Source organism: Linepithema humile, chromosome 6 (assembly GCF_040581485.1).
Source record: "Linepithema humile isolate Giens D197 chromosome 6, Lhum_UNIL_v1.0, whole genome shotgun sequence".
NCBI classification, from domain to species: domain Eukaryota; kingdom Metazoa; phylum Arthropoda; class Insecta; order Hymenoptera; family Formicidae; genus Linepithema; species Linepithema humile.
In genome coordinates, this window is record NC_090133.1 from 17,210,539 (window position 1) to 17,226,717 (window position 16,179).

At 31.7% G+C, this 16,179-nt stretch overlaps 3 protein-coding genes across 9 annotated transcripts in view; all 3 read right to left on the bottom strand.

Moving 5' to 3' along the window:
- Positions 1-2,352, bottom strand: part of LOC105676895 (uncharacterized) — a 300,604-nt gene extending 298,252 nt beyond the window's left edge. For 5 of the 7 annotated variants that reach the window (XR_010890770.1, XR_010890769.1, XR_010890772.1 and 2 more), the window contains exons 1-3: positions 2,301-2,352; positions 1,770-1,861; positions 831-1,049 (exon numbers count right to left, since the gene is read on the bottom strand). The gene's annotated coding sequence lies outside the window, so the exon portion shown is untranslated. The remainder of the gene's footprint in view (positions 1-830; positions 1,050-1,769; positions 1,862-2,300) is intronic. The other 2 variants (XR_010890771.1, XM_067357335.1) reach the window with 1 other exon arrangement.
- A 179-nt stretch (positions 2,353-2,531) lies between these two features.
- On the bottom strand, positions 2,532-4,109 carry Hpr1 (THO complex 1-like protein Hpr1). The gene is made up of 6 exons (XM_067357334.1): positions 4,011-4,109; positions 3,641-3,937; positions 3,414-3,563; positions 3,200-3,347; positions 2,882-3,118; positions 2,532-2,796 (listed from the first exon to the last, which is right to left on the bottom strand). The coding sequence occupies exons 2-6, from the start codon at positions 3,646-3,648 to the stop codon at positions 2,641-2,643; spliced, it is 699 nt and encodes a 232-aa protein (XP_067213435.1). The 5' UTR covers positions 3,649-3,937; positions 4,011-4,109; the 3' UTR covers positions 2,532-2,640.
- Positions 4,110-5,729: 1,620 nt separating this feature from the next.
- On the bottom strand, positions 5,730-15,589 carry Smurf (SMAD specific E3 ubiquitin protein ligase). Its single transcript, XM_012371294.2, has 13 exons — positions 15,520-15,589; positions 14,190-14,228; positions 13,992-14,100; positions 13,785-13,918; positions 13,201-13,465; positions 12,635-13,119; positions 12,298-12,547; positions 12,060-12,226; positions 11,468-11,658; positions 10,937-11,334; positions 10,375-10,835; positions 10,092-10,283; positions 5,730-10,010 (listed from the first exon to the last, which is right to left on the bottom strand). The coding sequence occupies exons 1-12, from the start codon at positions 15,572-15,574 to the stop codon at positions 10,096-10,098; spliced, it is 2,742 nt and encodes a 913-aa protein (XP_012226717.1). The 5' UTR covers positions 15,575-15,589; the 3' UTR covers positions 5,730-10,010; positions 10,092-10,095.
- Between the last annotated feature and the right edge of the window lie 590 nt (positions 15,590-16,179).

Sequence of the window (16,179 nt, forward strand, 5' to 3'; positions counted from 1 at the left end):
TGCTTACACAGCAATGGTATCTATAATCATAACTTTTCATCCCCCCTTACAATTTGTGCATTCCATATTTTGACAATTCAATTTTTGTAGAAATGTTAAAAGATTAATATTATTTTTTTTAATTATATAAAAAATATATTTTTATAATCATTAAAATTATATTAAATATTATATTCTCAAAAGTTATATCTTCAGAATTTTTATTTCTAAATTTAATTTTCTATAATTCATACCTTCATAAAAATTTTTTCTACATATTTATTTATATAATATATATTTCTAATTGTGTAATTTTACAATAAAAAAGTAATGTATAAATTTATTGTTTAATTATATTATTCATTATTTAATTTATCTTTTTAATAACTTACATATTTAATTTATGTAAAATTCTTTACTGTTAAAAAAATAATTAAGTTGTTTATTACTTTTTTTGTAAAAATTCAAACTATAGACAAAAATGTAATTAATTGTCAAAGAATATTGTTGAAAATCTGAATACATATATCTTAATATATAACATCTTAATATATATCATATACAAATATATTAGATTGTACATAATTAATGTTAAATAATAAACAATATTAAATAAATTTAATAAATACATAATTACATAAGTATATATACCCAGCAACATTAACTAACAGTAACATAACATCAATGTTATAATTTTCCACTCAACAATATAATAGTTACGTACAAAACATGTTATACTACAATAACATTGTTGAGTAGAAAATTATAACATTATTATTGATGTTATGTTATTGTTGTTTGCTGGGTATATATAAAATATATATATATATTCTTTTTATAATTGTACTCACCAGTTATAGAATATCGCAGTTTGCTATGTCCGCCTCAAATCTGCTTTAGACTGCTTATTAGTTCCATCGAAGAATCGAATAAAAAACAGGCACTTTATATTACTGGAATTGGCGCCGGTTTGAATCCATGATACAGCAATCGGCAAAACACCATTAAGTGAGAACAAATGTAGAAAAGAATACACTCCAATACTCCCCTCGTTATTTTGATCCGCATTCCTGCAAAAATATGAATTTGTTATATATTTTTAACACAGAATGATATGAAAAATACATAATTAATGTTCGCACTCTGCTGAGACGTAGCGCACAGAGATAGTACAATGACCGTTAAAATATTTTAGCATAGATGGCAGGAATGGCAATACAATGCTGCCAACTTAATTTTTATCTTTGGGGTTATGACTAGTCTAGTATATAAGGTCTGTTCTTTTTAGGTAAACTAGCTGCACTAGTTCAGCTAACAAAAACAGACCTATAGTATAATATTTGTGATTGAAAACAACCTACATGTGAAAAAAATTACATTAAATGTTTAATTTTGATATTGTTATGTAAATTTATATACTCATGAATGTATTTAATAATTAAAATAATCGAATTTCAGGTTATTTCTAATCAGTAAAAAAATAAAATATAATTAATAGACAAAAAGTATCGCATACAATATTTTATAAAACTACACATTTATTATAAAAAAACAATAATTTTTAATTATATCTTAAAATCAAAAACAAATTTATATAAATCTTACGAGAAAATCAAAACTTGCGTTGCCCGTATGCAAATTCTATTTTGTAAATCGCAAAACTGATATATTCGGTTTATATCTATAAAACTGACGTACTCGACATTGTCAGAATTCTATTATGCTCAAAATCGCTTACGAATTTTGATTATTATACAAATTATAATCTAAATCTTAGAGTTTAAACTTACGACATGCTTCATCTGCATCTCCGAAGAACAACTGTACTTTTCCTCTCAAATGAGCGGGAATTGTAATATTCCATGTTACCAACTTTATTTTACTGTTGTTATATGTGAAAAAATAAATTTAAATTTTTTAATTTCGATATTATGTGAGTTTATGTGTTCACAAATTATACACAATAATTAAAATAATGAAATTGAAATTGTATTGTTTATAGTAATTATCATGCAAGGTTAGAATGATTAATCAACATATACTAATATCGCATCATAAAACAATACTATATCAAGTACCCGTAAAAAATGCAATAATTTTTTATAAATCCAATAATTATTATATATCTCAAAATTATATGCAAATTTGCGTATCTCTCACGAGAAAATTAAAACTTGAATTGCAGTATCGTTACATCAAATTTTCAAAAATCGCTTAACAGTACATTTTCTGTAATATTATTAGAATTGCATTGTACTCAAAATTGTTCGCAAATTCAGATTATTATGCAAATTATGATAAAACTTGAAATGTTAACTTACCATGTGCTTTACGTGCGTCTGCGCCAGTCTGCGCCATTTCAGCAACACGCAACCATGGTGCGAGACTAGCAATATATCGCGTATCCACTGCTGCCAACATAATATTACCTTCATGTAAAAAAACTATTTTAATAATTTTATTTAAATATTGCATTATTTTTCTAATTCAAATTTAAGTATATAAATAAAAGTTAACGATTTTTTTCTTTTTATTCCATCTAAAATAAGATGAAAGGATCAAAAAGTTTATTATAATAGATACTGTATACACAGTTTTCACGCTTCATTATAATTTTGTATTTTTTTCTTAAGTAAATTTAAAAAAATATATATATATATATTAAGATTTGAGCACTGCTAATGCTTCTGTATATTTCAAGCCTTCTAAGATATAAGCTAAATTTTCAACTGACGCATCCTCATCTTCTTCCGCCCATATCTCAAGCATACTCTTACATTGTTCATATGGTGTGGTTTTACCTTGGAAGAAAGCAATCTAAAATGCAATACTGCCTGTTAAAATCTCGTCATTTCATAGTTAGCATTACAATATTATGATAAAAATTCGTATATTAATATACCTCATCGTTTGTATAACCAAGTTTCGTCGCCAACTTCTTCCAATCATTCTTTAGGCTCTCCGATATTTTCGCCACCATTTCTGATGTAACTTTATTCAATTTTCTAGCTTTTCCGTCAGCACTTTCAGAATCTACTTGCTCACTTTCTTGCTTTAAGACATCTTCGTTAAATTCTTGTTCGTTAGATTCTGATGATGGTGTTTCCTCACTTTCCAATTTCGCATCAGATTGTGTCTGCTATGAAATGTAGTCAAATATATAAGTTGTGATAAAGCAAATTGAAAATATAATCATAAAAAAATAATTAATATTACTTACTGGACGGTCTTTGGCAATTTTTTTTATCATTGTTTCTAGGTACTCAGGCAATTTATTTATGGGATAATTCCCATGAACAAAAAAGTGCGGACTTCGTCTCGCTAACAGTCTTAATGCTCTCCAACCAAAATTACCGTCATTTACTTTTCTGCAAAAGTATAAAAATGTTAATAATTCCAATGAGAATAAATATATTGCAAACAATAGCACTTACTTGTATTTATCATCAATCATTGCAGCAGGATCCAATTCTACTATCGCATCTTCGAAATATGTTTCTAAAGACGGGAGAAAATCTCTATCCTTAGATTTGCAAGCTTCGAGATTGTTAGGACATAGATTCCACAATTTAGTAAGTTCAGGGCTATTGAAGAATAATGTATGTTTAATCATGTAATTTCACTCGTAAATGTTATTATTTCTAGTGGAAATCTATCTTACTTTCCCATATGATATTTGCCAACCGTTTGTGCATCCCTGATTACATCACCGATTCTTCGTCTTGATCTCTTCGGTTTTCTCGGTTCTTCGTCGCTGCTGAGTTCCGATGCTGGTTTCTTAAATGGCGGACAACCTTCATTTTTCCATGCATTCCAATGCTCCTCACGTTTCAAAATGTTTTTCACAGTCTCCGCAAATATCGGCCCATCAGGTGGTGTTTCAGTCAACAAAGTGTAAACTTGTTCAGTGGTAATCTTTACCCATTCCACTTGATCCGGCTTGAGTTCATGCGTCTCACTTAAAAACGACAGATATCATAGTGATTCAATAATGTACATATCACAATACATTTAATTTAAGAAAAGCAGACCTTGTCTCATAGCCACTGGCAAGGAAGCTTTGAAAAACAAACAGTGTTTTATGACTATTCAGGGATGTGTTACTAATTGTGTCGACAAGCAATTTGCTAATTCAGTGAAGGGAAATTGATTTGTTACAAGGTATTTGTTGTATTGCATTAACAGAGAATACTTACGCTTTGAATTTTACAGTGCTATTCAGATACTGGAAAAGAATGAGGAATTGCAGCAATACGTATCGCCTGAAATTGGAGTCAGATAGCTGCAACTCCAATAATTTTTGATTAGTTAAATATTTTGCAAAGTAGTGAGTTTCCTTGTGAGAGCCTTCCATAGAAGAATCCATCTTGCATGTTGTAGGGTAGCTGCGTTGCTCTTCCAATTTAAAAGATGCAAATGCTGACAGCACATTAGATGCATGCTATCAAAAAATATAAATTTTTCAATAAGTTATCTACAATAAATATATATATTATAATTTATAGAAGATATAAACTTACAGCTGAAAAAACTTTCCAATATATTTTACTGTAACACTGATTTGGATTCCTAAAGAAATCCTGCAATGCCCAAAACTTTCTATATAAATTATAATCGATTGATATTTTGTTCTCTGACTTATCATCATCTTTAGTTATTTGCTCCAGATCATCTCCTTCTGGGTTCTCAGAGCCAAATTCCGTCTGATTTTCTAGATTAAACTCACTAACAATATTCAGACCTGATCTCTCAGAAAAAGGAAAGAACTTTGCGAGAAACAATAAAATTCTACCGCAAAATACAGTTTGCTGTGAGCGTGATAGTTTCCTCAACAAGTCGTTACACATTCTTAATAAATTGTTTTTGCATGCGGTGAAAAATAAGTCCTCTTTCCATATGGCGACATTATTTTCCACAAAAGTAAACAATTGTTCACACCAATCCAGCGTCATTGTATCAAATATATCACTCAGAAGCATCACCGGCATACTTGCCGTTGCTAAATCTCTCCTGCATAATTCTATGCAAAATGTAATATATGATTCAAGAGAATGAACATTGCCTGATGGGTTTTCCTTCAGCAGAATTAACAGAGTATCTCTAAGCGCTTGATCGATGGCCGCTTTTCTGTCACCATCATTAGCACAACGTTCAATACATCTCTTTTGAAATGACGAGATATCTGATAGTTTGAAATATTGTTGTAAATAATCCTGAAGAAACAAACCATTTTCTGTCACTGAGGATGGCCAAAACAAATGGGCCGAAACGTATGTTATAACTAATTTATTTAAATACATTTTATTGAGCAACTACAACGTGGCTCTGGGCTTATATAGCTATTAATTTTTATTGTTACAAACCATTTTATAACATATAAAGAAACAGTACATACATCCTCTTATATATTGCAAATGTCAAGAGATTATTACTTACGCTATAGTCTTTCCTTAGCACTTCGAACATTGCCATGATTATTTTTATAACTATATCGCCATAGATATTTGTTATCTTTATTGAAAACAACTCTTCTAGTTATCCGGCTTTATTACATATTTTCACTTTTTTAGTTTATCAAACAGCAAATTAGAGGTTAAGACTGCTACTGTAAATTAGGTTGGGTTAGATTAGGTTAGTATATAAATCAAACCTTGATATTTTTTATCACATTATTTATAACTCTATATTTAAATTAAATATAACTAAAATTAGAAAATTGTAGTTTTGTCAAAGTATAGCGACAAATAAAACACAAGTAACAAATATTAATCTATTGCATAATTTTATAATGATAGTGAAAATCACATTACATGCATTAACATTATAAGATTCCATATTTTGGATATTTTATTAAAATATACATTTTGTCCAGAATACAAAAGGAAAAATTATATACACTTGTTTTCTAAAAAGTTTGCTTAATAATGACAATAGTAATAAATGTGTTATTAGCTGTAATAATAATACATCCGCAGTAATAATAGTACACATAATCTCATGTAGTTATAAACATGAAAAGGGAATCATTTATAATTTAAGTATAAACAATTATATTATAATTATATATATTTGCAAATTTTAATTTTAAACTGTTAAATAAATCTTAATTTCTAAACGAGTACAAATTTTCTGTCAACAGTGATAATAATCTTCTTTATGTATTTTTTTTATTAATTGGATACTCATTCTTAAAAATAGAACTGATAATAAAACATGCACACTCACTAATTGTCATTAGAAAAAAAGACGGTATCTATAATTTACTGCGAAGTGTTATTTATTATTTTCTGCTCTTGTAATGTTTAATCCTTTATCAATATCTCTCGTTTTGCTCTGTAAAATTTTCATGTATATGCACTCATAAAGCTGTATCTTTTCTATAAACAGATCCATTTTGTTGAGGCCTTCTTTTTCACTAATTTTAAAAATCTTTAAAATCAGCAAGCTGGATTGATAAAGGATTAAAAATAGACTCGTGACATTAGAATATAAGACAAATTGCAGATTCTAGTGATAATATATATATTGAAGCTTGCACATCCTTTTTGATCCACAAACATCGTAATAATTATTTCTTGTAAGCAAAATTATTTTGTGCAACGTGTAATGTGGGATATATTCATTTGTACGTATTTTATGTGAATCCTAAATATTGTCTCTCTCTTTTTTTTCTTTATCTCCCTTTTTTATAATTTGTTTAATCTGTATAATCAGTATATATTCAATGAATAACAGAGTAACAACATTTTATTATTCAAGCAATGTATTATTTAATACTAAAAATTCAAATAAACTTAAAATCATATTTATATATTTTTCATAGAATAATATTGATCCAAATATATTTCAAAGAATTTTTTTTAAAGTAATTATAAATGCTTGTTTTACGATCATTTTTATTTAAAAAAATGTATTGTACACTATTTATTAAAATTAATATAATTCGTGCCGTACGTATATACAATATTCTGATATATAATGTAACTTCTGATATTAAACATTATTAATCTAACATAATCAAAATTTACAACGTGATTTATTTTTAAAAAATGTATATATAGTAATGATAATAATAAACAATAAAAAAAACTACAAATTACGCATAATATTTTCGTTAATTAGAGACATATAAGAAAAAAAAAATCCTTTTGTATAAGAGATATTGAACTTTCCAAGATATTTTTTTCTCTTTGGCTACTTTTTATTTAAATCATAATCTTATTATTATCTGTCATATTATTATCTGTCTTCTTATTATCATTTTTAACCACTAATATAATCGTCATAGAGAGTATAAGTATTAGTTGTAACATATGTATCTGTTAAAATATAGTTTTGAAATGAGAATAGAATTTACATCGCTTCTCAAAATATTGTGAATATAATTTTTGTTGCTATTTTATCACCAACGTCAACAACAAGGCACTTTCAAGGCCTTTATTGCTCTTTCGACAAGATAACGATTAGAGAGAATAATAAGAGAATTATGGTAAAGCTTCGCCGCCGTCTTTTCTTGTTATCTCTCATTTTAAACATTATTTAAAATTTTGATATAGAAAAAAATATTTAAAAATGTGTTATTCTAAATATTCATTGATTCATATACGAATCTTATTATACTTTTTTTATATCTTTTTCAATTTTATCAATTGTCTGGTGTTCGTCTTAAACTGATCGCAATGTCTTCCGAAAATATGTCTTTCTCCTTCATTATTTCATATTTGGCGTAGTTATATATTTCATAAAAAATTAATGTAAATTTACTTTAACACGTTATATCATCTATAGAATATTGAGGCATTAGCTGCATCTGAGAAGCAGACTATATATGTGATACGAGAGTTTGTGTACAAGTTTGCAATTAAGGCAACAGACATAGACATCACTAAAAGTGTCCATATGCGCAGGCGATAATATTGGCTTAGCACTAAGAGCTGTATTCATTATTCTACTTGAGTCGTAATAGCTACATTTTCCGTTATATCAACGCTTAGTATTCAGACCGTGTTTCAGGCACTAAAAACGGATGATACTTCGCGCAACAAGGTGCGGGGACGCTTTATTCTGAAGGAGAATTAACAAAACGAATATATATTGATCTCAATAATATCGTGTATATAAAAGTGAACGTAAAATTATGCACCAACACTCAGAATTCGAAAAGTGAGATATTAGGTGCTCTCCCCATTGCGTGGCTTTTGTCTATGATATGTTTCATCACAGTTATGTGCATAATACAAATATAATAATGCAATAATAATTGTACAAAACAATGATCCGTGCAGTTATGTTGTTAAACGTCTTTACAACAGCATTATCTGCTGAACAGTAAATGAGGATTTTGTGCGATAAATAAGAAATAGCGCTATATCTTACTAAAAGCGATTTAGTAAGGTATAGACATGTTTCGTGAAATTCAAACAAAAGAGTCAGTTCGATCGAAACATTTTAAACTTACATAAACCCGTCGAATGAACTCTTTCCTTAAATAAGTATGTTTTAAATTAAAACTAATATACATGATTTTACTTGCCAATTTTTTTAAATCAGCGTGATTCTATTATGTGCAGAGCCGACTACATTTCATTTGCGCGCTTGAAAACTTATTACGTTTTACTATTATATTAACTTCTAATAAACTATTTACATCTTGTCAACGCATTCGGTAATATTGACTTTTAACAAGCAACAATTATCTTCTTGCCGCGTAGGTTGTACAGCAATAACAACATTTGCCGATTGCGTTACGAAAACTCTGAACGAAAGTGTTACAATATAATTTCTGAAAATAAAAATACGATAAATTGTCAAATATCAATCTCTCCACAAATAAAACAGATATATTGAAACATAAATGCTGTCAAAAAGTAAGATAAATCAATTTACATTTAGCATTTTAATATATCACATGTTTCCCCAAATTCAGAGTTTGATAAATAATTGAAGATACGCCAATAATAATTAAATTGCCATTTTTTTATAGTCTCTCTCTATAAGTTATAACAATTTTTAAATCATACTTTATTATTTAACACTTGCGTTCAGAAATATACATATGTACAAACTCTCTATTTTTTTTTTTCTCCAAGACGCCAATAATACGTTTTAAAATACTAGATTTCCAGCATCGTGTTGTTTGCCCCTATTAGAGCGAATTTTACATCTATATATATTCTTCTTCGTACAATACTAAATCCTATTATTTGATAGATAACTCTGATATGGAATTAATTGACTGTGCAGTTCGTTATGATACTTGTGAAGTGAAATTGAAAACTTCCAAATATGAATTGATTTCCTGTCATTTATTGCTATATTTGCAACTTCGAGATTCTTGACAAGTTGATATTATTTAGATATTTTTCATGTTTCGATAAAAAAATCTGTACAATATGAAAATCATAATTTCGTAATTTTTGGAAGATTTCATCTTCCACAAATACTTGTGCACGCTTTATCTTACATTTATGTCGTAACTCAAATAGTAAAGCTAACTTCGATGAATCTACTACAATGAGTGATTTTAATTGATAAATATGAGTCAATAATTGAAAAATATGAGTCAATAAAAATCTTGAAGAACGTAAGTAAATGTAGAAAACAAATTGATTAAGATATTCACTGCAAAGAATCCTAGCAACAGCATAATCCTAACAACGTGAGTTATTTAATCACTTGATAAATATTTGAAGACTAATATATCAGTTTTCTGAAGAATATTACTTAATGGAATCCAAAGGGAACATACGTGTGGGATATGCAAGGTACGATTCACAATTGCTAATTCATAATTGCAAGGCCATTTAGGTATTTGTACACAAGTCAGAATAATTTTGCTGATAGCTTATCTATTAACATTCTTTCTATGTGTGTGTGTGTGTGTGTGTGTGTGTGTGTGTGTGTGTGTGCGCGCGCGTGTGTGCGTGTGTGTGTAATTCACTGGGTTCTTCTAAATTTCTTTTTGGTGTTTTATAAGTGTAGAGAATAAAAAGTTTTTCTTCTTAGTAACAGCAAACCTTGTCGAATGTCATCTATCGTGGAAATTGAAAACTACCTAAATCCTTTTTATACTAACGCATAAAAACGATCATACTAAAGCTGCAAAAACATACCATACTATTCGACAGCAAAGCCGCAAGTTTCCTCAACAGCCTGCGTAAGCTTGTCAAGCATCTTTTGATAAGTCGGATAATTTTGCGGTATGTCTATTCTATTGAAACAGGTATGCGCTTTTGGTAGATTTTCGCTCGGAGCGTCAATAGCGTGAATTGTGAAAAGTCGAGGACCTGCTGCTCCCGTCGATCCTTTGGAATTAAACGGAATGCGTGAAGTTATTTGCACATCATTTTTCATACAACGTGTGTTTAAACAGCTGATATTAAAATGAAAATTTACCTTGCAAAGCCTTGAATCCTTGTAGCGGGACTCTGGAGCTACCGGTGACGAACTGAAGCAATCTCGCCCTCATTTCTTCGCCATACGACTCTACTATCTGCCAGAACCATTGCACAACTGGTGTATCAGGCGTGCAATGCTTTAGTCGAGTATGCATCTTCCAATCGTTTATGTCGATAGTACCTAGCCCTCCGATAACCAACTCTAATTCACGCTCGTCAAATGGTCTTAGTAGCAGAGGAGGAATCAGTTCGTGAAATCCTTTCTGTAACGCTAAGAACTGTTGCTCGATACCGCGCATGAATCGATAATTCACGTATAAACGAACGTATTCCTTCTTATTTTCTTCCGTGACCGTGATGTCTTTACCGCCCGGCTTTAATTCGTGATTTTTCAGCACTCCAAAACTGCTGTGTTCCACGGAAAACGTAGCTTCCAACACGCCGTCTATACTATTTTCCCTGATAACGGAGAAATAAATTTACAACTTTTTCAAACTGTCCTTCAAAATAACATACAAATGTAATATTCATAAATTTTTCTTAAAAGATATGTTACTTACAACATCCATGTAAGACTCCTGTGCAATTCAGGATCGACTCCTTCTATATCGCTTAACGTTATAGCTTTGTTAAGCAACATTTTGTAGAACGGAGTTGTAAAACCACCATCGACGTGATGACCGTGAAAAACGGCGATGCCTATGATCCTCCCAGCAAAATGAAAATACGATAAATGTTCTGGATTTATACCTGAATCCGGATTAATTTGAAGCGTATAATTGTCATCTCTCGAATACTGAAAGAGTCCGTATTGCGGGTTTAACATCTCGTGAGACAATAAATATAACCACTCGCGTGCCACACCGCCGTAATCAAGCCCTTCCTCGCCACGGAATTTCACCATAAGTCTTTTGCGCATATCTTTCGGACGCATTTTCATTATCATTCTGTACGACTCCTGTAAAAAAAAACGATACTTCTTACAAACACGATATCTTCACAAAAAGAAATTCTAATTATTTACACAATACGATAATGACACAAAGTATTCTAGAACAAAAGAATTTGTACGTATGACAAAAATTGCGCACTTCGAATATTTCATTTCTCGACACCTCCAATCTACAATGCCCGCTTTGAGGTTGAAGAGCATTCAATTCTGCTCGAAGACATTTTAACTTCGCCACTAAATCACGCTTGTATTTTGGAAGGAGTTCATTGTCCATAAGCTCCTTTGGTAATTCTGACACTGTTTGAGTATTTTGAGACGGCGTGCTTTCCACTGCAACACAAACAAACGTATGTTATAAGCGCCGATAACATTATTCAAACAAAATTAAAAATTCTGATTTTTACGATAATGCGCCCTAATGAACAAAATTCTTCCAAAGTGAAACGGCATTTTCAAAGTGACAAAACAACCGAGACTGATTAACAGTCAGTTATGCGTTACATAGATAAACGCATACGCAGATAAGATAAAACTTTGAGACATGCGTTTTGTTTTGTTTTCATACAGAAATAAGCAGTGTTGCTTATTGTACTGCTGTTATCAAATATGAAATACACATCACAGATGTAAGTATATAAGATCTTCAGAGTTATTCTGCATCATGTGTGCTTGTAAAATAATATCTTTTTCTAAGAACATACTGTTTTTAAAGAAATTTTGCAAGAATTCACCTGTTGGAGAATTGTTATTGCTTCCATTTTCATTTCTCGTCGGCTGCTGCGGCGTGTTAGGTTGAACCATCGATGAACTCGTCGTATTCGCCTCAGCAGTTTCACTCGTCACAGAATTGATCGAATTATTCGCGGTTTGGTCATTCATATTGTTATTTTGCCTCCTACTGTTGATTAAGTAAGCAATTTATATCCTCTTAATTGTAAATAACTGGTTTTTTACTTACGTTGTACTTACTTTAGCAGATTGCTTATGATTTGACTGGACAGTCTGGGATCGGTAAATTGTGTTGTCCTGTTATTGTGATCCACGAAGTACACCCGTCCGCTTTGCGTCTGTCTCATTTCCCATCCGCTAGGAAGAGGACCAAGTTCACTCGCCAATTCGTTAGCTTGTAAGTCACGCGGTATCCTCGGGTCATGCCAGGTGGAAGATCCAGTTGGTACGTGGTAGAAATATACCTGGCCTTGTTGGGTCTTCCTCATTTCTGATAAATAATAATTTAAACTGCATTTTTACTATTCTCGAAATAATTTGTATTGCATTTAAAATTATACTGGCATTTTATCCGTACCGTAGCCGCGAGGCAAGTCTGGCGGTTGCGGGGGATCGTTTCGTCTGTCACTACTTGGCATAACACTATTTCTATTTCTGTTACTGCGATTAGGCCTTCGCGTTTGGCTGCCGCTACTAAGGCCACGTTCTATCCTCCCGTTCACATTTTGATTGCCGTTCTGCTCGTCGGTCCCTCTGACGACACGTCGTTCTCTCACAGACGACGCCGGCGTCGTAGCATTTCTCATGTTGTGCTGATTATGCTGTTGATTGCGATTCTGCTGTTGCTGCGTCGGCGTGTTTCTCGGAGTATTTTGCGTCGAGTTGTCCCGACTGGGCGTCTGACAGGGCGTCCCATCGCTGTTCCATTCGGACGACGTGTGCCTTGCAGGACTCTCTTCGTTTCGTACATTCGGTGAGCTTGCGCTACTGCTGGGAGACGTCGGCTCTGATGACGACAATGGAGGTGGTTCCGGTGTTGTCGGTATAATAGCATTATTAGGCCTATTAATAAAATGATTCAAATAAATCTCGTCATAATATCTTGTTTCAGCATAAGTGACATTCATAGTTGTTGAATATTACCGGACATTCGGACGGATCCATTGCGTGCTTTTCGTGTGATGATTCACGTAGTAAAGCCGACCACTTTCCGTCCTTCTCTCTTCCCAGCCGTCCGGTAAGTCGTTCGGACAGCTCAGATCTCCAAGCACATCGACCACAGCATTGTGACCGACAGTATTGCTCACGGCACCATTATGACCATCCCGTGACATTAAAGACACTACAATTTGTCCTTTAACAACGTCTGTGTCTTCAGAATGAGCCTTGCACAGATCCAAACGTTGATCTAAAAGTAAACACGTTACAAAAAACATTCCTTATAAAATATGTAATCATAACATATAAGACGTTTTCTCTTTTAAAACTAACATATATCAAAATATCCAGTGTTGACTTTAAAAAACAAGTCTGAGAAGATATTTACATAAAAATAATCATTGTTTGATCAACTGTTATAAAAATGGTATTGCTTTCGCATTCACGAAAACAAGTCATGCGCCACATATAATGCAGACTTTGTATTTAAATAAATTTATACTTTAGTTTAATTTTAATTCTGTTTAGTGAAGATTAAAATAAATAACATAAAATTAACACAAACATACATCCTGTATCCTTAAGTCTTTGAATGGTATTCGATAATATGCGTACACATCCCAGAAATCCTCCACCCTGTTTCTTATGGAATTTTCTGTAATTCCACACAGATATAGTGATCCCATCGTTCTTTCCGATGTATCTGCATAAATAAATAAGTTATTTTTTATTCTAATACAAAATTTATTTTATAAAGAATTAAGAAAAAAACTTACAAATCATAGTGCTGATTCCATTTAGGATCAAGAGTAGCTTTACAAGTATCTGTACTGTGACACTGTCCAGAACCATCGACACTTATCTTAGCAAAGGGATCGGGTAAACCTAAAAGAAATGATTTTTATGTTATTCATGTCCCTACATAATAGAACCAAACACCTTATTAGAATAAGAATTAGAATAAAAATACTCACGAAATAAATCCTTCCTAGCAAGATTACGGGCGCATAAAACTGAAATATGCAATATTGTATTATATGATTAAATTTATATTTAAAATAAGCTAATGTTACACTAAAATATTTTAATTCTGATTTATGCATTATGTATAATTCACATCATGTGTGCAATTTAACCTTCAACATATCAAATATAATATAAAAAGAAAATACAGCTGAATAAAATAAAATTTAAAATGTACGTTTCATCATATTTAACTCAATAATTCTTACGTTAAGTTATATATATGCAATTATCGAAATTCTAGACCATTTCTTTGTTTAAAATATAAGACTTTAATGCGTTATAATAAAGAAAATATGAATTTTAAAATGCTAAGCCTACTAAGATTTGTAGTATAAAATTCCAATAGCCTAAAACTAAATAAAATATACATTTTATTCATTTTTATTAATATAATTTAGTAAATTAATCACACTATGGCAATATTTAATTTTTAAAAAATTCTTAAAAAATTTAGTTTGTTTGATAATCTACAATGCAATTTTATATCCATGCATGTTTATTATGCATAAAATAATATTCTCTGAACTACTATGATGGAAGTACGACTACATCTTCACTTTTATGATGAAGACAATTTGTGCTTAATGCCTTAAATGGTGTAATAAATGATGTAATAAATCATGTTAACAAATTGCTAACAATGATTCAATGGCCTTCATAACAAATAAAAAAGGAATGACCATACATAACAAAAAACTGGCAAAAAATAATATCAGCATAGAATAAGCTACTTTCTCTTTTTGATGCTTTATAAGATATCCTTATTATAATTAAATTTAACACTTGGTTGTAGTAGTGTAAATTAATATTGCACTCTATGTGAAATATACATAATACAATGTTCCAGAAATTCCCCATACTGACTCCAAAATATTGCGGATCAACGAGAGAATAATATGAAAAAATAACACGTTAAATAAACCCGATAACAGTCCAAAATTAACATTTTCATCGACCTCCCGGAGAGGGCTCGTGGTGGGGTCTCGAGTCAGAAAATTATCATAACTAGAGGACGAGAAAGCTCCGATGGAGGCCGCGGCTTCTGTCCAGGGTGCGCGATATCTCCGTGACCCAATGAGGACGAGCCAAACGATTGACGTTTTGCATCACCCATCGAGGCCCTCCCGCACTAATTAAATAATGCACAACAAAAAAACAGGCCGTGCGTAGGTAGGTGGGTGCTTTTGCGTGTGCAAACCGAGACCCATGTCGCGGCGACTTTCACGCTCGGTGGCGAGACGCTCGACGCTCCCGTGGACGAGGACGCTAAACACTCACTCGTCAGACGAATCTTCATGGCCCCGTTCCTCCTGCTACCGCACGGGTTCGACATTCTGCACGCGCATTTAACGCTCCGCACCGCGCATCGGCGCTATAATTGGTAAATAAAGTATCCGCTGCTCCTGCCAGAGGAACGCGCGACTGCGGTAATATACTTCACTCGCCCGCACTACGCATACATATACACTGGCATCCAACACAGACGCGCACGCAAGCATTCTTTCGTAACGCAGTTATCGACTCCGATACTAGTCGACTCTCGGAGCAAACTCGACGGTGAATCGACGCCTTCGAGAGATCTCGAATCGTGCAGTAACATGCGATCCTTGTCCTGGACGTAGCAAACAATTGGACAGAATATGTACAACATTAAGGATAAAATCGTATGGAAGAAAAAAAGATAATGGCTGTTTCATTCGATGTATCGCAATTTATTCCGATTGCATATCGTTGTTGGATGATGACACAGACAAACGTATTATTCTACTTATCAAAATTCATTCAAATAAATATGGTTTTTATACTCAGTAAGCAAAATGTTAACTATTTTGACAGATTGACAGTAATTCTGATAAGTAAAATAATATATTTGTTTATGTATTGGCATCTAATATTGCTAAACGACCATCTGAGATATAACTTATCAAATAATACTAA

Bases quoted from the DNA above. Each gene is read 5' to 3' on its own strand.
- Hpr1 (XM_067357334.1), bottom strand. The intron at 3,119-3,199 runs GTAAGTAATATT...TACATTTCATAG, and splicing joins AAATTGCCAAAGACCGTCCA to CAGACACAATCTGATGCGAA. The intron at 2,797-2,881 runs GTATATTAATAT...ATTGCATTTTAG, and splicing joins TTGGTTATACAAACGATGAG to ATTGCTTTCTTCCAAGGTAA.
- Smurf (XM_012371294.2), bottom strand. From the start codon at position 15,574: ATGTCGAACCCGTGCGGTAGCAGGAGGAACGGGGCCATGAAGATTCGT. The intron at 14,101-14,189 runs GTGAGTATTTTT...CATTTCTTTTAG, and splicing joins TGCTAGGAAGGATTTATTTC to GTTTACCCGATCCCTTTGCT. The intron at 10,284-10,374 runs GTAAATTTTCAT...TTAATTCCAAAG, and splicing joins AGGATTCAAGGCTTTGCAAG to GATCGACGGGAGCAGCAGGT.